Source organism: Sorex fumeus, unplaced genomic scaffold (assembly GCF_029834395.1).
Source record: "Sorex fumeus unplaced genomic scaffold, SorFum_2.1 ptg000043l, whole genome shotgun sequence".
Taxonomy (NCBI): domain Eukaryota; kingdom Metazoa; phylum Chordata; class Mammalia; order Eulipotyphla; family Soricidae; genus Sorex; species Sorex fumeus.
The window spans coordinates 43,644,199-43,667,885 of record NW_026606100.1 but is presented as its reverse complement, the minus strand read 5'-3'; the positions used below and the strand labels follow the sequence as shown (position 1 = coordinate 43,667,885).

General features: G+C 50.6%; 1 protein-coding gene across 3 annotated transcripts in view; it reads left to right on the top strand.

The window, feature by feature from the left end:
- Positions 1 to 23,687, top strand: part of ABLIM1 (actin binding LIM protein 1) — a 318,451-nt gene that overhangs the window by 183,941 nt on the left and 110,823 nt on the right. For all 3 annotated transcript variants that reach the window (XM_056120595.1, XM_056120594.1, XM_056120593.1), the window contains exons 3-4: positions 6,045 to 6,228; positions 12,277 to 12,386. In XM_056120595.1, the coding sequence (XP_055976570.1) occupies positions 6,122 to 6,228; positions 12,277 to 12,386 (217 nt within the window). In that variant the 5' untranslated portion in view covers positions 6,045 to 6,121. The remainder of the gene's footprint in view (positions 1 to 6,044; positions 6,229 to 12,276; positions 12,387 to 23,687) is intronic.

Sequence of the window (23,687 nt, the reverse complement as noted above, 5' to 3'; positions counted from 1 at the left end):
ACAGAGAACGTTTGTCACCAGAAATAGCAGGCATGGCCTGCTCACAGCCAGCAAGGAGCCTCTCCATGCCTTCATTGGCACCTCAGATGGGCTCCGGGACCCCAATTAGATTTCTTATGTGGCTCCAAACATTGGCCATGTTTGGCCCAGAGAGAGAGGACAGCATGTTGGAGTGTTGCTTTGCCTGCAAAAGTCTCAAGTTTGATCCCCCATCCCACCCCCAGCACCAGTGACAACACACTCATCCCCACCCCTACTCCCACCCCCCACACACAAAAAAACAAAAAACAGAAACACAGCCAGGAGAATCAAAGAACCAGGATGTCGTGGGGAGAAATGCATAGAAAATGCACCATCCTATTTATTCAGAAAACTCCTGTTTTTTCTCAAGGCCCTTGTCTCGGAAGAGAGAGAGAGAGAGAGAGAGAGAGAGAGAGAGAGAGAGAGAGAGAGAGAGAGAGAGAGAGAGAACGCGCACAGTGGACTGAGTACAGGCTTTGCATGTTCCCTTGAGTACCACCAGGTATCACCCCTGAGCACAGAGCCAGGAGTAACACTTGAGAGCAGCTTGGTGTGGCTCTTAAAAGCACGTTGGCCATGGGCACTGAATGCCCAGCTGGTGCTGATAGGAGTGGATTGCAATGAGAGTGGCCATCCAGCAGTGAGACCATCTCCGGGGAGAGATGAAGAAGGTTCGTCCCTCCTTTTGCACTTCACCCCAAACCTACCTGCTGTTTTATTTATTTATTTATTTATTTAGCTTTTTAGGCTCAACACCCGGCGATGCACAGGGGTTAATCCTGGCTCTGCACTCAGGAATTACTCCTGGCAGTGCTCGGGGGACCATATGGGATGCTGGGAATCGAACCCGGGTCGGCCGTGTGCAAGGCAAACGCCCTACCCGCTGTGATGTCGCCCCAGCCCTCCACCTGCTGTTTTAAATATGACCTAGTCTCCTAAACTTCGGCAGCATGCACTTGTGGACAGGCAGATGGACTGTCCCTGGAATGAATTCACTGCCACAGAGATGGCAAGCTCTGACCGACAGAAGAACGGTCGCTGCCCTGGTCCCGTCCAGCCACGCATGCGGCCACAGCACCCACCATCTTCCACACCTCCCGTCTGCTCCTTGGTATTTTTATAACACGCGCCGGCGAGGGTTTTTTTCCCCCCTTTTAAAATATTTTTAAAATGTGCCCGTTACTAATTTTACATCTTTTACATAAAGTGGTTTGGATATTCATCTTCCTATTTGACAAGTTCATGGCATTCCGTGGTTGGCAGAAAATAAATCCAGGAACATAACAGTGTCTGTGGCTGTACCTGAGCAAGAGTGAAGCAGAGAGATTCAGTGGGCTCCTGAGCGTGTCTGAAATAATTTACCATCGAAAGCAATTAATCTTATTCAGAGCAGCTTTTCTTTCTTTCTTTTCTTTTTTTTTTTTTACTTAATGAAAGGAATCTAATCTGTCCTTTGTCTGGGCCTATGTTAACTTTCAACCAGAGCTGAGACAAATGGCGAACCAGAGTTAAAAATCTAAAAATCTAGATATTTCTTATTGAAGTTTGACCTCACAAATTGAGATTCTTTTGTGATCATTTGAATGTGAACGTTTTGCTTTGTGCCACTGGCTAAAAGTACTTGCTAATCTGTTCATGTGAAACAGATCAAAGCTTGTTCACAATTTTAGATGTTCACCCACAGATATTTTGGGTTAGAAAGAAGAAACTCTTTGTCAATGTGTGATTTTCAAAAATTGAAATACAGGGCTCTCACACCAATATAGAATGACCCTGTATCAAAGATTGATTCAACTCCTTAATGAGAGCCTGCAGGATGTAAAGCTGGTTCAAAGAAGAAGTAAAGGACTGGAATATTACAAAGGCATTCATTCAAGAAAGAACGTTGGAATAAGAGACCAGGGCTAAATACAAATCTGATTAACAATCCAACAGGATGATCACGCTCAACAGAGAACATCTGCGTTGCTACTGGGTAAAGTCTACAAGTTACCATTGTTTTCACAGTTTGGGCCTTTCACCCTAGGAAAATACTTATTGTCAATCACTCATCTCCACACAGGTATGTGCAGTGGATGCCTTGGATGACCTGGGAAGAGGCTAGTTCTCTCCCTCACCTGTGTTCAGGTTTCAGACAGCTTTTGTTAACATCTTGTTATTAAAGTGAGTGGCTACTTGGATGAGCTTTCTCAGAGCAGTTGAGGGCCTACCAATAAGAGAGAAACGGCCTCATTCAGAGGCTGGGAGGAGGACGGGAGCTGTGGATGGAAGAGAGATTCAGTTTGGCAAGACCATAAACATTCTGGGGGGCTGGAGCGATAGCACAGCTGGTAGGGCGTTTGCCTTTCATACAGCCAACCTGAGTTCAATTCCCAGCATCCCATAGAGTCACCCGAGCACCGCCAAGAGTAATTCCTGAGCCAGGAGTAACCCCTGTGCATCGCTGGATCTGACCCCCCCAAAAAAAGCAAAACAAGCAAACAAACAAAAAAAATACATTCTGGGGAATGGATTGGAGGATGGTCACACAGCAGTGTGAATGTGCCATTGTTACCTGCTGGACACTTGGAAATGGCTGAGGGGCAGAACTGAGCTTCAGTTAGAGAGCGTTGGCCTCGTGTAGTTAAGGCTTTGGGTCCAATTCTTGCCACCAAACCAAAGTCAAGAGGGTCATATTTTTTTTTGTTTTGGTTATTTGGATTTTACCATACTTAAGTAGACCTTCAAGTAAACTGACACCTAATATGTGGGGATAAGTTAATAATTCTCTAGATATGGAGTTAGCCCATTCTTAACAAGCCTGTGTTGGTGCCGATTCACTTTTCCTTGTCCATAGCACATACAGAGTCCTCAGAAATGGCGTGATTCAAAAGCTTGGCTTTGGAGCCGGAGGGATAGCACAGTGGGTAGGGTGTTTGCCTTGCACACGACTGACCCAGGTTCGATACCCGGCATCCCATATGGTCCCCTGAGCATTCCAGGAATTACCAGGAGTAATTCCTGAGTGTAAAGCCAGGAGTAACCCCTGAGCATTGCTGGCTGTGACCCAAAAAGGGAAAAAAAAAAAAGCTTGGCTTTGCAGCACTATCCACTTTTCACTTAATGCTAGATCGTGGATAGGCCTGTTAGTTGTAACTGTTGATCGATGCTATTGATTACTTGTCTGGTCTCGAATCTCTTTAGAAAGACAGGCAACAGTTTTGAACCTACCCTAGGTGACTAAAGGAACAAACCAAGGGCCTCCCTGCTGGGCCAGATATGTGAGTGTGGTGAGTGTGTCACCTCCCGTGGTTCTGAAAGGCACCCACGTCTAGAAGGATGGTGTGACATTTGCCCAGACCCCTGAGCAGAGCAGGGAGGCACCAACCCATCAACTTGGGGGCTGGATTCAAATTCATTCTAAGGTTACCTTCACAGCAGTGACCACACAGTCACAGGTGCCTGAAATCAAAGATTCCGAAGGGCATGTGGAAGGTCTTGCCTCTGGAGTGCATTGACAGCTCACAGGAAGAAAAAAAAAATAGAATCATCCTTAGAAAATACGAAGGAACTGCCCCCTCCCGTGGTCAGCCGCCTGGACTGCATTTACCGCAGGGGAGGAGCTGGCCCAGCCCTGAGGCCCCTGGACCCGTGGGGTCAGGAGGAAGCAGGTGTGAGCACAGTGGGGGTGCTGGCAGGTTTGGGAGGTAGCAGGTGGTGCCCGTGCTGGCATTCAGGTCATGTGACCACTGTGGTATTTTTAGGGGGGCCCTTTGCAGGCGTGGTGGCCGCTGGCCAGCATCTTGGGTTTCTGGATAGTCCGTGGCACAGAAGGTCACGGCTGTGCCTGTGTTGATCTAAACAAAGCCAAGGACTCGGCACAGAATGCTTGTTTATGGGGTCTCTGTCTCCTTGGTTATCTGTCGTCATCTGCCATGAGTCAAGTCTGCTCCCCGAGGATGGGCGGGGTGCCCCGCCAACAGAATCCACTTGTGTCATCTTGATAAAGTCCCCAGCCAGGGGACGGAATCAAGGGATGAGGGGTTTGCTCCACTCTGGCATACGAATGACTGAAATAAGGGGACTGGGAGTGAGCGATAGAACCGACCGATTCAGTGAACACGATGTTGGTCAGAGCTGGAGAGAGCCCCGGGCTGAAGGCATTGATTGGCCTTGTGTGCGGCTCACCCCAGTTTGATCCTGGCACGATGTAGGGTCCCCCGAGCTCCACCAGGCTCACTCCTGAGCACCGAGCCAAGAATAGCCCCTGAGCACCACCAGGGGTAACCCCCAAATTTAAGAAATTAAGGAAGATGGTTCTAGAAATATACCCCGTGAGTCTTTCATTGTAGATACTAACCCCGATTTAAAAAAAAAAAAAAGATGTGATACCTATTTCTTAGTTGTCATTGCTTAACTGATGCCATTGTTTAATACTTGCATTGTTTAAGATTTGATACCTAGCCATTGTTCAATATCTGGGAGATCTTTGGTCAGAGGAAAAATGCAAAATATTTGGTATTAATTGGAGATTAAGTAAATATCTAAAATTATAAGGCTTTCATTCTAGCAATAAAAAATTAAGGAAGAAAGATTATTTATAAAGAAAGAAAATGATGATTTTCAGAGCAAGGGGATGAGAGGAATGAATAAAAGGGTCTTTTCTTTTCAGCAGGGGTGGCACTGGAAGTTTGGTCGTGACCATTATAGACATAGAGGTGTCAGGATAAAATCTATGAAACTCCAGAATATTAAAAACCAATTATCAGTCCATAAAAATTTAATTTTACTTGCTTTACAGTGCTTGGGGGTGGAAGCCAGGTTTCATGCATTTTACCATGAAGTTACTACCCCAGCCCCCAAAGTAAATTTGTGTGTGTGGATTTGGGGTCACACCTAGCAGTGCTCAGGGAATTGCTGTGACAATGCTTGGGGACTATGAGGTGCCAAGGATCGAACCCAGGCCTCTTCATGGAAAGCCTACACTCAGCCTGCTGAGATGACTCCCATCTCCACCACCCCCCCCCACATACACACACAGACACACACACACACACACAGACACACACACACACACACACACACACCACAAATAAGGTTTTTCGGAGATGATTTGGTGGTTGGGCTTCTCTGCCATTAGGCCCTTCATTGTTTAGTAGTCACTGGGCCTTGGGAAGCCAGAAGTTAAGGCTGGAGATTCTAACTGCTGACTCCCACCCATTTGGCAGTGGAAAAACATTTCCTCTCGGGAACAGCTTTAAACTTGGTTTTTGGACAAGGAGCGTTGCCCTTCTCTGGTCTTGTCTGGACACGTGGAGCAGGCCCAAGCCCCTGGCATCCCATACCCACTTGGAGGTGCCATCACCACAATCCAACAGCTGCCGTTTTGAAAGATCCCCCTTGCCCCCCATGAAGACCCTCACAAAGCATTCCTCTGGGCCACGAAAATGCCCTGCACATCAGGTTCACCTTTCCTTCTTGGCCTGTTCATTTTTTTCTCTTCGTAATATGTAAATCATGGGCTTGTCCTCTTGACTGACAAAGAGAAAATTACACGTCGGGATCGTTCAAGGTGGAAGAGTATTTGCATTGTGAAAAAAAAAAATAGACTTTGGTCGAGTCAGCTGCTCCGGGTAGAGTGGAGATGTTGGCCTCAGCCCAGCAAGAGTCTGGACCCCCGCCGGGCAGGTGTGTGGACCAGCAGGGAGGGTATACCTTTCCTGGGCAGCGCTGCTTCATCCCAGAGACAGCACACACCCAGGATGCCTCTCCATCGAAGGCGGCTTATCTCCAGATCTCAGCCGCGGCCCAGCCGGCCGTGAGCCAGCCCGTGGATTTCACTCATATGAGATCTTGCATAGCTCCCCAAAGGGTGGAGAAACGGAGGGGTGGAGGCAGGAGCGTGCTCAGCTCCACAATAAACAGCTCTTTGTACCAATCCCCTCCCTTCCCCTTCCCCCTGTCCCCTCCGAGCTCACAGACACGGAGCCAGCCGGCGGCTGAACGGCCCAGATGCTAACCAGATGTGATCTTGCCTCCCGCAGTGTGCGGCTGTGACCTGGCCCAGGGGGGCTTCTTCATCAAGAACGGGGAGTACCTCTGCACCCTGGACTACCAGAGGATGTACGGGACCCGCTGCCACGGCTGCGGCGAGTTCGTGGAAGGGGAGGTGGTGACGGCCCTGGGCAAGACCTATCACCCCAACTGCTTTGCCTGCACCATCTGCAAGTAAGTCGGGCTGGGGGGCTTTTCTCTCCGAGGGAATGGGAGGCTCTGCTGCCCATGTGTGCGGCAAGGCGGGGTAGGGTGGGGGTGGGGGGTGCGCCTTCTGTCCCGAGTTGCTCTTCCTCTGGAAATAGTCTTACTCGGTGCATCGGGGGCTCCTACACTCTCCACTGCTGACCAGTGCTCATTAGAAAGGAGGTGAGTTGAGGCGTGGTGATCTCTGCTCAACAAATGGGAGGGTTTTCAAGGCTTAAAACCCCCAGCCCCGGGGCTGGAGCGATAGCACAGCGGTTAGGGCGTTTTCCTTGCACGTAGCCGACCCAGGTTCGATTCCCAGCATCCCATATGGTCCCCTGAGCACCGCCAGGAGTGATTTCTGAGTGCAGAGCCAGGAGTAACCCCTGTGCTTTGCCGGGTGTGACCCAAAAAGATTAAAAAAAGCCCGAAAGCAACTCCGGATCTTCAAACATTTGGACTTTGTTTTGTCTTAGCGTTACACCCAGCTATGCTGGGAGGTTTCTCCAAAGTGGGGCCTAGGGGTCACTGCTGGCAGTGCTAGGAACCAACCCCAGTTCCCAGCACACACAGCGTCCCTGCTCGCCCTTTGAGCTGTCTTCCGGGCCTAGATATGAAAATATTTTGAGCAATGAGAACATTGAGAGAAAAAAGCACTGTCTGTAGCACTGTCCTCCCGTTGTTCATCGATTTGCTCGAGCAGGCAACAGTAATTGTCTCCATTGTGAGAGTTGTTGTTACTGGTTTTGGCATACCGAATACATCACGGGCAGCTTGCCAGGCTTTGTGGTGCGGGCGGAATACTCTTGGTAGCTTGCCAGGCTCTCCAAGAGGGGCAGAGGAATCAAACCTAGGACGGTCGCGTGCAAGGCAAACACCCTACCCTCAATGCTATCGCTCTGGAGAAAATGGTATTGAAAAAATGGTATTGTTTATTCAGAAATAGAAAGCTGACTTTGAATTAAAATACTGTGTGTGTGTGTGTGTGTGTGTGTGTGTGTGTGTGTACAGGTGAGTGTTAAAATAGTCCAATTTAGGAGCTGGAGCGATAGTACAGCAGGTAAGGCCTTCCACATTGCCAACCCCAGTTCAATTCCCAGCATTCCGTATGGCCCCCAAGTACTGCCTGGAGTAATTCCTGACCACAAAACCAGGAGTAAGTCCTGAGCAGGTGTGGCCCCACCAAATGAACGAACAAACAAACAAACCCCCCCCCCCCCAAACCAAAAAGTTGCTTTTACTCTAGAGTAAGCAAGGGCTGGAGCGATAGCACAGCGGTAGGGCCTTTGCCTTGCACGCAGCCAACATGGCCGACCGAAGTTCGATTCCTCCGCCCCTCTCGGAGAGCCCGGCAAGCTGCCGAGAGTATCTCGCCCACACGACAGAGCCTGGCAAGCCACCCGTGATGTATTTGATATGCCAAACACAGTAACAACAAAGTCTCCAATGGAGACGTTACTGGGCCCGCTCGAGCAAATCGATGAACAACGGGAGGGCCTTTACCTTTATCTTACCTTACTCTAGAGCAAAGTGGGCAAGCCATACCCTAGGGGCCAAATTCCACTCCAGGTCTGTTTTTGTAGCAAAAGTCTTGGCAGAACCCAGCCACGCCCTTTTGTTTCCTTGTTGCCTTGGCAGCAGAGGCAGCGCTGAGTGACTGTGTCTGACGTCCTCTGATCCCTGAAGTCTAAAAAAATATTTGCAATCTGATCTGTCATCTCCCAAGGTCCCTTCCACACGGTCCCAGCAAGCTTGGTTCAAAGGGTCTAAGCAGGAGAAGGCAGCGGGCGCTGCTTCCTGGGTCTGGTGAATGCTGCAGGGAACAGAGCCAGGGTGAGGCTGGCTCCTGCCTGCCGAGGCTCCCTGCAAGGGTCCCCTGCTTCTCCTGGGGTGGCCCTGCGCCTCTGACGTGCTGCTGCTGGCCACGGGCTCCATCCACCGTTGCCTTTATTGAAACACAAAGGGCAGGAGCTGGCGCGATAGTACAGCAGGTCAGGGCACTTGCCTTGTATGTAGCAATCCAGGGTTCGATCCCCAGCATCCCATATGGTCCCCACACACCACTAGGGGTGATCCCTGAGCACCACACGGGGTGTGGCCCGAAATCCAAAAAGAACAAAAGAAAGAACATAGACCCCCCCACCCACCCAAAGGCAAAAAACTACAAAGCAGGGAAGATGTTGGCTTTGGTTTCCCAGAGTTTTCTTTTCTGGAGAGGCAGGGCACACCTGGCAGTGTTCAGAGGCTGCTCCTGGCTCTGTGCTCAGAAGTTAGTCCTCATAGAGTTCGGGGCACTGTATGCCAGGGATTTGGCAAGAACGTTGGCTCCTATACTGTCTCTCTGCCCCCTCCAGCATTCCACATTTCTAGGTCAGAGAGAGATAAGTTCCAAAAGGAAGATCATTTAATGTTATATCATGGTGAAGATCATGCTCACAGCTATTAATGATTTAGATGAAATATTCAGAATTAAATATAAAAGCTTTTTATAGCTATTGGCCCATTCCTCAATTACATTTGAACCATAATTTAAAATCTGTAGATTAATGAGCCAAAAAGTTTTCCATTTTTAACCCGGAGCAGCATCTCCTTGTACCATTTCCTCACCTTTTGAGGCAGGATTTTAGGGGAGCAGAACTCTCCGCTTGCTTCTTCTTTTTTTTTTTCTTTTTTGGGACACACCCAGCAATGCTCAGGGGATACTCCTGGCTCTGCACTCAGAAATTACCCCTGGCAGTGCTCGAGGGACTATATGGGATGCTGGGAATCGATGATGGGAATTGAACCTGGGTCGGCCACATACAAGGCAAACGCCCTCCCCGCTGTGCAATCTCCCCAGCCCCTCCACCTGCTTCTTAGGCTGATGTGAGACCATGAGGATGAGGCTGTGGATAGGGCAGGAGTGACTCCCACCCACCCCGCAGGGTCTCCGGCTTCCCTTGGGGAGGGTCCCGCCAACCCTTCCCGATCTCCCCACCTTGGCGTCTTATGCTGAGGTAGAGACATCTCGAGGGTTCCTGAGCCTGATGTGACTCAGCCAGCCTGGAAGCTCAGACCCAGATCCACCCTGATCCGGCCCTGACAGGTCCTTGTTGTTAAAGTTGGTAGCATGCACCGACCTTCATTAGCAGCTGCCATGTCCTTGCTGGTACCACGCAGGAGGAAACTGCTACTGCTGCTGAGTATGTGTGTGGGCGTCCATGCATGGACCAGGCCCACAGCTTTGCACATATGTGTAGGTGTGTGCATGGAGACATGCATGTATGCATGTACTGGTAGCTGCTGCGCCCAAACTGGAGACCTCTTAAGAGCTTACAAATGTCGTTCCTCGTGATTTAAATGACGCCTCTGAGTCAGGAGTGAATACCACCCTATCAGGGGCTCTGAGTCTCGAGTGGAAGGAACTGCCCCAGACCACATGTGGGACCTGCCGTGAAGATTTGAGTGCAGGTGCTGTGACTCTGGTCCTCTTTCTGTACCCAGGAGAAATGAGGGCTGAGGACACTGGAATGGGGAAGTAAGCCTCATTGAGAAAACAACAAAATGCAAAGTTTAGTAGCTCTCTGGCCCCTGGACCCGAGAAACAACATAGGGGCTTGCTCACTTGCCTTGCAGGTGAGTTTGATTCCCCGCACCATATAGTCCCCCAGGAACAGCCCAGAGGCACCCCCAGGCACTACCAGGTGTGATCCCACCCTACCCCCACGAAAGCAGTCCTGGCCATGTTGAGAACCGGAGTCCAATTTAGCCTCTCTTGGATTCAGCGGGGATTTGCGTCTGAAAATCAAAGCCTGGGCTGGGCTGGAGCGATAGCACAACAGGTAGGGCATTTGCCTTGCACCCGGTCCACCCGGGTTCAATTCCCAGCATCCCCATGTGGTCCCCTGAGCACTACCAGAAGTAATTCCTGAGTGTGTGATCCAGGAGTAACCCCTGTGCATCACCGGGTGTGACCCACAAAGCAAAAAAAAAAAAAAAAAAATCAGAGCCTGGTTCAGAAGCGGGGCCAGGCCTTGGGGAGGCTGGTCAGGCTCCTGCTCGTCAGAGGGGCGCCGGCTCTCAGGTTCTGCCCTGAAATCCCCGAGGAGCTCCCAGAGAAAGCAGGCTCGGTCAGAGTGGGCTGCTAAGACAGAGCATCTCTGAGTCAGTGGACACCGCACACAGCTGCCCAGGGCCTGCCCTTCCTGCCCTTCCTCCATGACCATTCCAGACTCATGCTTCAGTGCTCCGGACCTAGCCCAGAACCAGAAGAGGCCACGCTTCTACAAGCTGTGAGCGTTTCCATCTCTCCTGGCCGGTGGGTGCCCAGCACAGGTCAGACCTGCCCAGATGCAGGTTGTCTTCCTGTGGAAGGCCCACACAGTTCATCTCGCCCAGATGGGCAGCCCAGGGACTACCTATGAGGAGGATGGTAGCCGGGCGGGGGGCAGGGAGAGGAGGTGGGGAAACGCCTGCCAGGACACTTGAATTTGCTCGGGGGTCATTGCTTCTGACTGAGACTGGCAGGGCTGTGGCACTGGTGCCCTTGACACTTTCTCATTGACCGAGTCTGAGGACTCAGGCTGGTGAAGATGATTGACAGGCTGGTCAGATGCACATGAGCAGACGCAGAAAGCGCTGTGTCTTTTTTTTTTTTTCATCATACGGCTGGAGCGATAGCACAGTGGGTAGGGCATTTGCCTTGCACACGGCCAACCCAGGTTCAATTCCTCAGTCCCTCTCAGAGAGCCCCACAAGCTACCAAGAGTATCAAGCTACCCGTGGCGTATTTGGTATGCCAAAAACAGTAACAAGAGGCTGGAGTGATAGCACAGTGGGCAGGGCGTTTGCCTTGCATGCGACCGACCTAGGTTCGATTCCCAGCATCCCATATGGTCCCCTGAGCACCGCCAGGAGTAGTTCCTGAGTGCAGAGCCAGGAGTAAGCCCTGTGCATCGCCAGGTGTGACCCAAAAGGCAAAAAAAAAAACAGTAACAAGAAGTCTCACAATGGAGACATTACTGTGCCCGCTCGAGCAAATCAATGAACAACGGGAGAACAGTGCTACAGAGGACAGTGCTATTTTTATAAGGTTGTTCACATTAATTGATTACATTCAATATTTCAACACCCAACCCACCACCATTACACCTTCCCACCACCATTATTTTGAATTTTCCCACCACCATTCAAGCCTGCCTGCCAGGGGCAGATGCTGAATTATTTATTTTCTATTGCTTAATATGAATATCATGAGGGAATGTCATATCGTGAATATTATGAGTATCATGGAATTCTAAAATTGTAAATGGCTGGGGTCCAGAGACATCTCTGTCGGGTGCTAATCCATTTTGAGATTCATTTGGGAGTCTCTGAGCGCTGTGTGTCTGGATGAAGTTATTTGAATGACCCTCTACCTGGATGGAGAGGAGGCACATCATGCTTGCACAAAAGGCAATCGGTCTGCAAAATATGCTGTCCTTGAGGAGGGTCTCCTGGGACAGGCATGGCCCTTTGGAAAAGTCCTCCCCGGACTTGGAAGGACCTAGGTCTCCAGGCTCCCAGACGTTCAATTTCCCCTGGCAGAGGTCTGGGCCAAAGTCCAGCTTGGCTTGAGAATCAGTGCCTCAGGGTCCCAGTGAGTTCAGGCTTAACCTGTGACCCCGTCCCTACACTGGGACAGGAATTCATGGCATTTTAAATGTTCCTCGCAGAGCCTTTTCCAACGGGAAGGTGGAAACTTTGGCCGTGTGAGGTGAGGCGAAGGGGAACTTGCCCCCACTCACAGGCAGAGGTGATGAGGGTAGCAAACCTCCTGGCTGCTCCGGGTTGAGTGCTCTCCCCCTCTCCAAGTGAGGCTTTTTTTTTTATTTTTGCTCCATTTGTCTCCAGCAGGCTGGCTGGCTGGGTTCAAACTCAGATTTCAGGCATTTCTGCCCTTGCTCCTCCAGGGAATGAATTGGCTCTACAGGGCAGGAAGCCGGGGAGGAGTCCACCCCGAGGTACAGCACAAAGGGGCAGGAATAACAATGTGGGCCCCTGTCTTTCTGTCTGCAGGCGCCCCTTCCCCCCTGGGGACCGGGTCACGTTCAACGGGAGAGACTGTCTCTGCCAGCTCTGCGCGCAACCCATGTCTTCTGGACCCAAAGAAGCCGCCTGCCCTGGCAGTAAGTGCGCCTCCCCCCATTCCTGCCCCCCTTACCCCGCGTTCCTTTCTCCCTCCTGGGGTGCTCAGCAGGCACCTGTCCTAACCACCCTGATTCCTGACCATCACTGGGAGGGTGCGGGTGTGGGGAAAACTTTGCTCAATCCAGGCTGTGAGAAGCATCGCTTGAGTTTCAGGCCCAGCGCTGGACACCAAAGCACTGTGTGTGGGGGACAGGGGGTGGGGTCCCACACTCAGTGGTGCTCAGGGGCTATTCCTGGGTCTGTGTCCAGCACAGGGTTCACCCCCGGCCGTGCTCAGAGGGCCATGCAGTGCTGAGGATTGAGCCCACCCCTCCCACATGCAGTGCCTCTGGGTTCATATTTCCAGCCGTCTTCCTCAGCAGGTGGGGAAACTGAGGTCCCCCACGTGTGCTCACGGTTCCGGCAGAATAAGATATATGATCATGAGGTCATTGGGTTCTTTGTGTATTTTTCCAACACCAATGTCCCCAGTACCTCCCTCCTTTCCAACCCTTCCCCTGCCTTCATGGCAGACAATTTCCCCCCCATACTCTCTACATGGGGGAGCAGGGACGACCCACTTTAGATGAGAGAGCCATCTCTAGCTCCATTTTGTTGTTTTTGTTTGTGGGTCACACCTGACAGCGTTCAGAGCTGACTCCTGGCTCTGCACTTGGGGAATCATTTCTTTTTTATTTTATTTTTAATTGAATCACCGTGAGGTACAGTTACAAAGCTTTCATGTTTGAGTTTCAGTCATACAATGATCGAACACCCATCCTTCCACCAGTGCACATTTTCCACCACCAATGTCCCCAATATCCCCCTGTCCTGTTTCACCCTTCTACCTGCCTCCGTGGCAGACAATTTCCCCCATACTCTCTCTCTACTTTGGGGCATTAGGGTTTGCAATACAGATACTAAGAGGCTATCACATTTGGTCCTTTATCTACTTTCAGCAGGTATCTCCCATCCCGAACGATCCCTCCAACCCTCATCAGGGATCATTCCTGGCAGGCTTGGGGAACTCCACTGGGGTGCTGGGGATTAAATCTGAATTGGCTGCATGCAAGGCAAGTGCCTTATTTAACATACTATCTCTCCAGTCCCAGCAATCCCTATCTTTAGTTTTGGAGGTGAGAGCATTTAGTGGTGGGGGGGGGGGGGCGGCGGGGTGTCTCTATCTCTATGTGAAAAGGAGCAGTTCCCATCCCCTGGGCGGCCATGGTGATCTAGATTTAAATAAATCTTATCGCTTATTACCCTGAAATCACCTTTGTTCCCATGGAGAGCTTCCGGCACTTTATACATTGATCGGTGGTTTGCAGAAAAGTTCTGATCCATATACCTGACACCAGAGATCAGGGAGTGGCCCCAGCGTCCTCTGAGCAGGAGGGGGACAGTAAACACAGACCCTCAGATGCCTCCGGGTAAGGACAAGGGAAGTCTAAAATAAGAGCGGGGGTGGGGGGGGCAGAGACGTCCGTTCCTGTGACCCCTGCTGGCAGCACCTCTACTTTAAATTTTTTTTTATATTTTATTTATATTGAATCACTGTGAGATACAGTTACAAGTGTTCATGTTTGAGTTTCAGTCATAAATGATCTAACACCCATCCCTCCACCAGTGCACTTTTTAACCACCAGTGTCCCCAGTATCTCCTCCCTTTCCAACCCTCTCCCTGCCTCCATGGCAAAAAAATTTCCCCCATATTTCCAAACCGTCTTCCTCAGCAGGTGGGGAAACTGAGGCCCCGGAAGACTAAGATACCCGATTGTGAGGTCATTGAGCTTTTGTGTATTTTTCCACCACCAATGTCCCCAGTATCTCTCCCCTTTCCAACCCTCCCCCTGCCTCCATGGCAGACAATTTAACCCCAAACTCTCTCTCTACTTTTGAGCATTATGGTTTGCAAAACAGATACTGAGAGGCTACCACGTTTGGTCCTTTCAGCACACATATCTCATCCCGACTGATCCCTCCAACCATCTTTCACTTAGTGATCCTTTCTCTATCCCAGCCACCTTCTCCCCCAGCTCAGCAGCACCTCTCCTTAAAGTGACACTAGAAGCAAGGGTGGGGACCAGCCCCCAGCCAGCCTGCATCCATAGCCCTTCACATCAGCATCCCCTGGAGGTGCAGTGCGGTCAGTCGCCCCATTTCCTCATGTGAATCCCATTCAGTAGATCCCCCTGAGTGCTGACTGGGCCACCAGGCTTGCGGCAGATCCTTCCTGGGCTCCAGTGAGCTAAACCACGTACTGGGAGAGGCAAGACATGTCTGTAGCTGCCCCCTCGGTTCAGCTGTCTTCCTCAGCAGGTGGGGAAACTGAGGCCCTCATCTGCCTCACAGGCATTGAGTGGGATGGGAGGGGGGGTATATTGGGGTTCTTGGTGGTGAAATGTGAGTACTGGTGAAGGGAAAGGTGTTTGATCATTGTATGACCGAGACTTAAACCTGAAAGCTTAGCAACTTTTCCCACGGTGATTCAATAATATAAGACGAAAATAAATATATAAATAAAACTATAAAAAAAAAAAGTAAGGTGGAGTTCATGCCCAATTCAATCGGCTAATCGGTGGCTGAATAAATAGCAGTACTCCTACATAAAAAATAAATAAAAAATAAAACTCTCCCGGGACTGGAGAGATAGCTCCGAGGGTAGGTGTGTTTGCCTTGTACACAGCCAGTCCAAATCCCAGCACTACCTATGGTCCCCCGAGCATAGCCAATAGTGATCCCTGAGCATGGAGCAAGGAGTAATCCCCGAGCATTGTTGGACTGTGGTTTATACACACACACACACACAAATAGTTGCTTATATTTTGGAAGTAGAAAGCTATTTTCTTAAGTAATGGTTATCATGACTAGTCGCATCAAATTTTAAAAGTACATAGGGGCTGGAGCAATAGTATAGTGGGTAGTGCTCTTGCTTTGCATATGGCCAACCCGGGTTTGATCCCTGGTACTCATATGGTTCCCAAGCCCACTAGGAGTGATTCTTGAGTGCAGAGCCAGGATTAATCCCTGAGCACCACTGGGTGTGACCCGCAAAACACATACACACACAGAAAAAAAGAGAAAAAAAAACAAAACAAAACAAAACAAAAAAAACAAACAGTGAAGTAAAAGCACACAGTCATGTTCGGGAGCCACGTGTGCTCTGCCGGGAGATTGCATACCCTCTTTTGTGCTAACTTCTCCTCCATCTTTTGTGCGTTGGTTAATGATGGAGGAATTTGACCCCCTAGGAGTTAAGGGGTGTTCTTTGTGATGACCTAGAATGAAGAAACTTGGAGGCTGCTGTTCACAGTCCCCCTGTCCCTTTCACAGGGGTCTGGACCGTGTGTGGGTATGGCAGATTGACGCAGTGAACATGAACACCCCCCACACAAACGCATCCCCACCCACCTTCCTCCTCCATGGCGCCCGGGCACGCTCATTTATTACAGCTGCTTGGGATCAGCTCGGGTGCCTGGGGACCACTCTGCTTGGACAGGACGTTAATCATTTCAGATAAGAGCCGCATGCTTGGCTTTCAAAGGGGGTTGGGGGAGGAAGCATCCAATTATTTTACATTTTTATCTGTGGATGATGGCTCTTAATGTTGCAAAGAGACTTTTCCTTGATTTTCACATCTTCTGCCAAAGCTCTCTGTGCAGCTTGAGTGGGATTTGCCTGCTGAGACCCTCACACTTGGAGGAGGGGGGTGGTCTGACCTGGAGTCTGGATGGCCTAAGCTGGCCTGGGCTCTGCCACTTCCTTCAGGCTGTACCTTTTCATCCTGTGTCTCTGCATCAGGGAGTCCGCCTGTTCCAACCCTGTAGGATGCCGAGAGGCAAGAGAAGAAACTGCTATAAAGGACCAGGGGTGGGTCACTCAACAGGCTTTCCATGCCAAGGCCTACGCTTGATCCCAGAAACCACATGGTCCCCCAAGAATTGAGCTGGGAGTAATGCCAGGTGTGGACTTTCAAAATAAAAGTGCTACATGAAATAATAACTTACAAAACAGTATCATGAAGCAGTAGCAAAGCGATAACTTTTTTTTTGCCTATTGATTTCTGAATTTTGGGATAAGCATTTTTTTTTTAAATTTTGCTCCCCTCTTTATGAAAACCACCTTTCTCTGTTCATTTAACATCTTTCACCAAGATAAAAACCCACGAAGACAAGAATACAGGGATACTTATGGCCCAGAGTGGGGAGCTTTGACTTGTAGTGATATGATTTATAGCTAGGCCTCCCCCTCCTTAGACGCATTCTTCTGCAGGAAAGGATGGCAGAGAACTACTCAGTAATATTGGTCCCTGCTGTGCAGTCTTGAGAACCCAATCGCTCTGTGCCTCAGTTTCTTTGCCTGTATGTTGGGAAACATTTCCTTTGTCAATGGGTTGTTATGTGAATTCACATAAGTGAAGTTCGTAAGAGAGTCACCAAAAATTAAGCACTTAGAGTTGACCATATTTATTAAGGAAGTTATAAGACCTAGTTAGAGATATTCAGAATCCAAAAGTATGGAAGAATACTGGGGAGAGGACTTTGCACCAGAGTACATGCTTTGCAGACAGAAATCCTGGGTCCAATTTGCAGTAGGAACTACAGGCTGGCACTCCCAGGAGTGGCTTTTCAGCAATGCCAGGTGTGCCTCCCCACAAAAAATAGTCACCCCTTGTCTAGGATCCGCGTCCTTCATCCTCACCATATTGCCTTGTTGTGTCCAAATTTCAGATCCCAGTCATGAAGAGACCAAGTCCACACGCGATAATGCAAAAGCAAAGAAACTTTATTGCTAGCTCGAGCTAGGGTGCAAGTCTCATCCAACACAGTGGAGTCTTGACAAGGACCCTGACTCCAAGTCACAGCGGTTTATGTAGGTTTCAAGGTTGAGAAAGTGCTACGATAACAGTGATCAAGCGACAGTGGTCAGCGACTCGTCAATATTTGGTAACAGTCAGTTTGTGGTTGTTCCAGAAAATGGACATAGTGACCCCTCATGACCAGTCAGATGATCTAGCAGATCTTTGGGCAGGTTACTCAACTGAAAGTTTACCAGAAATTGCAAGTTCGGTTTTTGGGAAACAGAAACTTAGGCCTAGTCAAAACTTAATGTTAGCTGCAGCCTGTCATGGCGTCAGTTTCTTCCTCATAGTCTTGGACAGGGGTTCTGGGCAAGGGGTCCCCTGTCTGGCCCAGCAGAGGGGAAACAGCTGCTCTCAGGAGTCACCTTGTGTATTATCCCCAGAGCTTTGGCAGGGGAAGACAAACCCGCCTGAGGTAGTGTGTGTGAAAGAGGGGAGAGGCTTCTTTCATTGTCTGAGTCCTGAGAAGTGAAGTTAGGAAGATAGAGGGAGAAATCTAGGGATTTCCTGAGGAGTTTGGGGTATGGCACTCTCAAGGATAGTTTTAAACCCACAGGATGACCCAATGGACATAATGTTCTAGAAAGATTAAGGTAGTCACAGCGGTTGTGAGGGACAGAATCGGTGATTTGGAATCAGTGACCAGAGTTAGAGAGACCTTTGTGGGTACAGGTAATGATATAAGATGAGGACCTTGATGAGTATCATCAGAACCAGATGGGGTGCCACCCCAGGGTCCGCTGAACCTCTCTCTGAGCACCTGCCATTTCTGGCACCAGCCAAATTCATCATTACACAGTGTTTACAATGAATCACTATGATGCATTTGTTACGACAGCGAAAAGATGGGAGTGGTGCATCCACCATGGCCTTTTAATCATTCTGATGTCCATGTCCATTGTCAAGAGAATTCACTCATTCCAACGTTGTCATCTTCGTCTCTTCTGCAAGGTTCAGCTCATTGAGCCAGAAAGTGTCGCCCCAGAAGGGATTTGGGGCCCTTCCTCACTGTCTCTAAGTAGGGCTCATTGTAATCTGTGCTTCTTAAAGTGCGCATCAGTCTTCACTGCACAGCTATATAAAACTGAGGGCCAGAGCGATAGCACAGTGGGTAGGGCATTTGCCTTGCACACGGCCAACTGGGGTTCAATTCCCAGCATCCAATATAGTGCCCCAAGCACCATCAGGAGTAATTCCGGAGTGCAGAGCCAGGAGCAACCCCTGAGCATCACAGAGTGTGACCCAAAAAAGAAAAAAAAAACTGAATGAAAAGTAGAAAGAAAACCAAGGTTGCCTAAAGCCCATCTCTGAGAGGTTGTCTTTCTGGAATTGGCTACGCCCTCCCTGCAGGGCATTGCTCTCCTGCACTGTGTACATGAATTGTCCTGCATAGCTTCTTCCCCTGACATTTACTTCTTGTGTTTTCTTTTAAAAAATCATTGACTCTTTTCAAAAATCATTGACTCTGGCATGTTAGTCATGAGACCAAAAGTCCTTAGATTTGCGGAGGCCCCTTGGCAACAGGGAAGTTCACTTTTGTCCTGGCCAAAAGTGTGCTATGCACTTCTCTTTTGATGCTTTAGTCTTAGTCCTGATTTTGAGGGTTGGTGGGATGGGGAGGAGGGACCTCTCAAGTGACGCTCAAAGGGACCTGGGACCACCCTCAGAGATGCTCAACAACAAGGCTGGTGGTTTGGTATCAGGGCCTGTTTCAGCCCTGTGAGTGTCGGAACCACCAGGCCCACCCAGTGCTGCTCTGGGGGGCTCCAGACCCACCGCAGAGGTGCTCAGAGCCCTCCAAGCCCAACCCAGCAGTACTCAGGGGCCGGGAGGGGCAGTTCATGCAGTGCCGTGGATCAAACCCAGATTATCTTATCCGAGCTATACAATCTTCCCATTGGTTCTCTGAATATTTCTCTAAGTAGATGAAGAGCTACTTCCTGGCTAGGGCTGAGGGGGCACCTTAGACTAGCACTGAGCACCGCGTGAGAATGCAACTGTCCATCCAGGGGTGATGAGGTAGCCTGGGGGCGGGGGGGGGGAATAAGCTCAGCCCAGGCCCAGGTGAGTGGTGTCAATGGTCGGTGTGAAGGTTATTCGTGGTTTTGCACTATCACGCAGGTAGGGGCATGGGTGAAAAAAGCACATTGGATGTGTGTAACTCGCCTTATTTTTTCACCTTGTTTAAAAGCTTCCCTGTATTTAATTAGGGGGCATGTGTCTATTTGAAGGAATCACTTTTTTTTTCTCCTTTGAAGAAGAGTCATGGAATATTTCTCCCCGTTTCCAGTGTGAAATTGGAGAGTTTCATGGGGAGCATTTAGACTGTAACCAGAGATCCCCTGCAGAACAGCTAAGGTATCTTGTAAAGAGAGACCTCCAGACTCGGGTTTTTCAAACTGAAATATCTTGGTGACAGTCATAGGGATCTCAGAGCAATAAAGCTTTGGAACAGGAAGCCTCTGGGACCTCTGTTGTCAGCAAGGAAGGGAAGATCTTGCTTTGTAAGGCAATGGCTGAGGCTACTGGGCATGAGAGCTTCTGCAGGATGGAACGTGCATGGCTGATTTTTTTCATTTGTTGTTTACATTTCACTCGCTGTGTCCCTTGGGCAGAAAGACCCGGGCCATCAGGCCTCTTCACACCAGAGCCAAAAACTTGGCAACGGGGACAGCAGGCAAGCCCATTTAACGGGCCGTTCACACTGAGCGTTCGGCCAAGCAGAGGTCACTACGTTTCTACATCTCTATGACTTCGGAAGGAAGCTTGAGAAATTGGGCTCAGTGGTGGTCTCTGGGCAGGGATGGAATGAGAGGCGGAACGCTGGGACACGTAGGAAGGAAAACCCCAAATGTATGTTCATAAGAAAATAGAGTGAAGCAGGAACAATAGTACAGGAGGTTGGGCGTTAGCGTTGCGAGCAGCCAACCTGGGTTCGATCTCGGGCATCCCATATGGTTCCTTGCACACCACTAGGAGTGATCCCCGAGTGCAGAACCAGGAATAGGCCTTGAAGACTGCCGGGTGTGACCCCAAAACCCAAAAAGAGAAAAAGAGAAAAGAAGAAGAGAACGTCAGTTTTACAAAATAAAATGAGAGCACAGGGTCAGGCGGAAATCTCATGCAGTTTGACCTGGCAGTGACCTTGGTTCGTGTGCGTGTAAAGGTGGCTGGTCACAGAAAAGTCCTGAAACTGACATTCTATCCCTTCCTCCTGTCAGTCACAGGGATAGGACGCGAACCGGCGAGGACCTGAGCACTGAATCTGAGCCAGTGACATAGAACAAAAATATGATTTCCTCTTGGCAGGAACCCGTGGGTGCTGGGTGACCGAGCCAGTTAAAGATTTGTCCTGAAACCACTAGCGGATTAATGTTTACAGCAAAGTCAGAGAAATTGGGGCAAAAGCAAACCTTCCTGGTACCCTTATTTTAAATTGAAGTGAAGTTCATAGAGCATTCAGGAAGACCCTTTCGAAGAGAACACTTTGGGATAACTCCCAGTGACCTGCCAGCCCTCCCTCTTGTCTAGTTTCGTTGCACCGCCCAAAGCAAGCTCCTCCCTGTTCTGCACCACTCACTGCTCTTTTCTGCTCCATCCACCAGTGCTCCCAGCCTGCATCCAATTTCCATGCATTGGCTTAACCCAGGCCTTTCCTGCAGTGGGAACCAGATGCGGAGCCTCTTGCTTCCGGCCCCTTCCACATAGCATGAAGGATTCCAGGCTCGCTCTGGTGGCCGCATTTACCAGAGCGCCCATGCCATCACACAGCCTACGGCATCAACAGACCCCGCTTGTGTGTTGGGGCCTTGCACCTGTTGGCTCTAGCCCTGCCATGAGCAGGCATGAGAGAGGGTATACTTGAACCTCTTATTCACGGGGTTGGGGACAGCTCAGAGAGGGGGTTGCTAAGGACAAACCTAGCCTTGGAGGCTTTCACTGCCAACTCTCCGAAGCTCCCCCCGAAACCCATGGGACTGGTGTGACCAGCGTGGCAGGCAGGGCACAGGCGGCGTGCGTTGCCCAGGGTGCATGCGGCTGGTGGCCTGCCTGGGCTCTCTACCTAGGTCCTCCCTTGCTGCACCCCCACTTCCTTTTTCCGTGAGGCCTCTCTTCCTCCACCCTGGCCCCTGGCCGCACACTTGGAGCTCCTGCTGGAGGAAAGGGAGTGTGCAGTGCGGGGAGCTCAGGCTTTGCACTCCGGACCACTGGCCTGGTCTTCCTGCAGAAGTAGGGAAGCAGGGCCTGGCCCGTAGCACAGCGGGGAGGGCGCTTGCCTTGCACGTGGCCAACTCAAGTTCGGTCCCCAGCATCCCATAGGGTCCTCCACCCCGCCAGGAGTGAGTCCTAAGTGCAGGATTAGGAGTAAGCCCCGAGCACTGCTGGGTGTGACACCCCCCCCCAAAACAAACAGAAAACAGTAGGTGTAGCCATGGGGGGTGTCCCGCAAGCAAACACTATTTACAGGGCACGCCTGCGTGCCACATTGGGAGCAGATGGGAAGTCACACGGGCCCATGGGATATGAGAGGGCTCATACCCCGTCCTAGGGCATCTTGACCCTGGGACAGTACGCATCGGGCGCTAAAGCTGGTGCCTGAATCTTTCACCCCTGGAGGGTGCAAACCCAGGCGCTTGAGGCTGCTGGGTGCCAGTAGCTATTCTGGGAGTTCCCTAGGGTCTGGGGTACTGGCTGGGCCCCCCACTCACTGTTCTTCCCTTCGCTAACCTCTGACTTTCCCTTGGCTCCCTGTCCCAGTGCTCGTCTCAGTCGGGAATGAACTCAGCTCTTGCTCTGGGTGGATGCTTGTGACGTTGGCCTCATCAGAGAGGATGCTGAGCCACCCAGGAACCGGAAAGAGCCTCATAGGGCAGGAAGGGCCCAGAACACAGTGGTCCTCTGAACTCCCTCCCCCACCAGGAAATTGTCTCCACCTGGTGAAATTGTTCCTGGGGAATGTTGAAGCTGCAAGTGTGCATGGGAGGGTCACAGCCTGGCTCCTCGTGTATTTGCTCTTCTCTCAGCTAGTTCTGCAAAGGTGGGCGTGGACACATGTGTCAGGCTAGCCCCCCCCTCCCCCCGCCAAAAGGAGCACGGGGAAGAATCATATGTTGATGCTAACATTTTTATTTGACACTAAAAATATATAAATCTGAGTTATTCCAGGGAATGCGTGCTGATTGCTTTTATTTGTCAATGGAGGGATATTATTAAGACAGACATCTGAGAGCCAGAGTGAGAGCCCAAGGGTGGAGGCACTTGCCTTGCACGTGGCTGAGCCCAGTTTGAATTCCCAGCTGCCCCAGGCACGCCAGGTCTGAGCAGGGTCCATCAGACCTGCAGCCGTGGGGAGACCCCAGTATCTGGAGAGGCCTCTAGAGGTTCAAAATAAGAAGAGTTGCAATCAGATTTCCAGGTTGAGAAAAGGGCTGGCAATTCAATCAGCTTAATCAATGGCTGAACAAATAGCAGTACTCCTACATTATTTAAAATAAATAATGCTCTGTAGCACTGTCCTCCCATTGTTTCTCGATTTGCTTGAGCAGGTCCAGTAACGTCTCCATTGTGAGACTTGTTGTTACTGTGTTTGGCATATCGAATACGTCATGGGGAGCTTGCCAGGCTCTGCCGTGCGGGTGAGATACTCTCGGTAGCTTGTCGGGCTCTCTAAGAGGGGCAGAGGAACCGAACCCAGGTCAGCCGGGTCTGGCCTCATGTAAGGCAAACGCCCCACCCTCTGTGCTATTGCTCCAGCCCAAAATAAATAATAATAATTTTTTAAAAAAGGAGAGAGAGAGAGAAAAGGGCTGGGCCATGGAAGGAGGGAACGAGACTTCAGTGTCTGATGCTGCTGATTTAGGACTTTGAAACCGTCGCCCGGAGCCCGGCCTCCACCCGCCCACCCCCCAGCCCCGACCTCCCCGGCGAAGCTCTCGCTGCTCTGTTGCTATGAGGCCGTGAAAATTTGTTTGTGTGCAGCAATTGTTTTTCAGAGACCGGGGAAGCTTCCCTTAAAATAGCAGGGCGGAGGCCAGCCTGGCTCGCACCAAGCCTTGCGTAGCTAGCTGTCCAGCCGGCCGAGCCAACGGGGCAGCTGGGGAGGGTCAGGGATCAGGGAGAGATGGCTGGCTCAAGGTTGGAGTCCAGGCAGCTCGCTCGCAAACCTTTTCAAATAAGTCTGGGCTGCCTGGTGGGTTTGTTGTGGTTTTGAGCTCTCGGTTATTTCTGGCACAGCCTGGAAATACCCATCACTGCTCTGGGGCCCTCGGCCCCCCAGTGTCTGTCTGGTGGCCTCGTGTCGCCTACATGACTCAGAGCAGCACAGAACTTCAGAGCTCAGAGCAGTCGGCCTGGAAGACGCGGCTCTTCCACGGGGCTTACCCGCCACCAGTGCGGGCCACTCACCTGTCCTGTGCTGGCCCCTGTCCTGGTGGTCGTT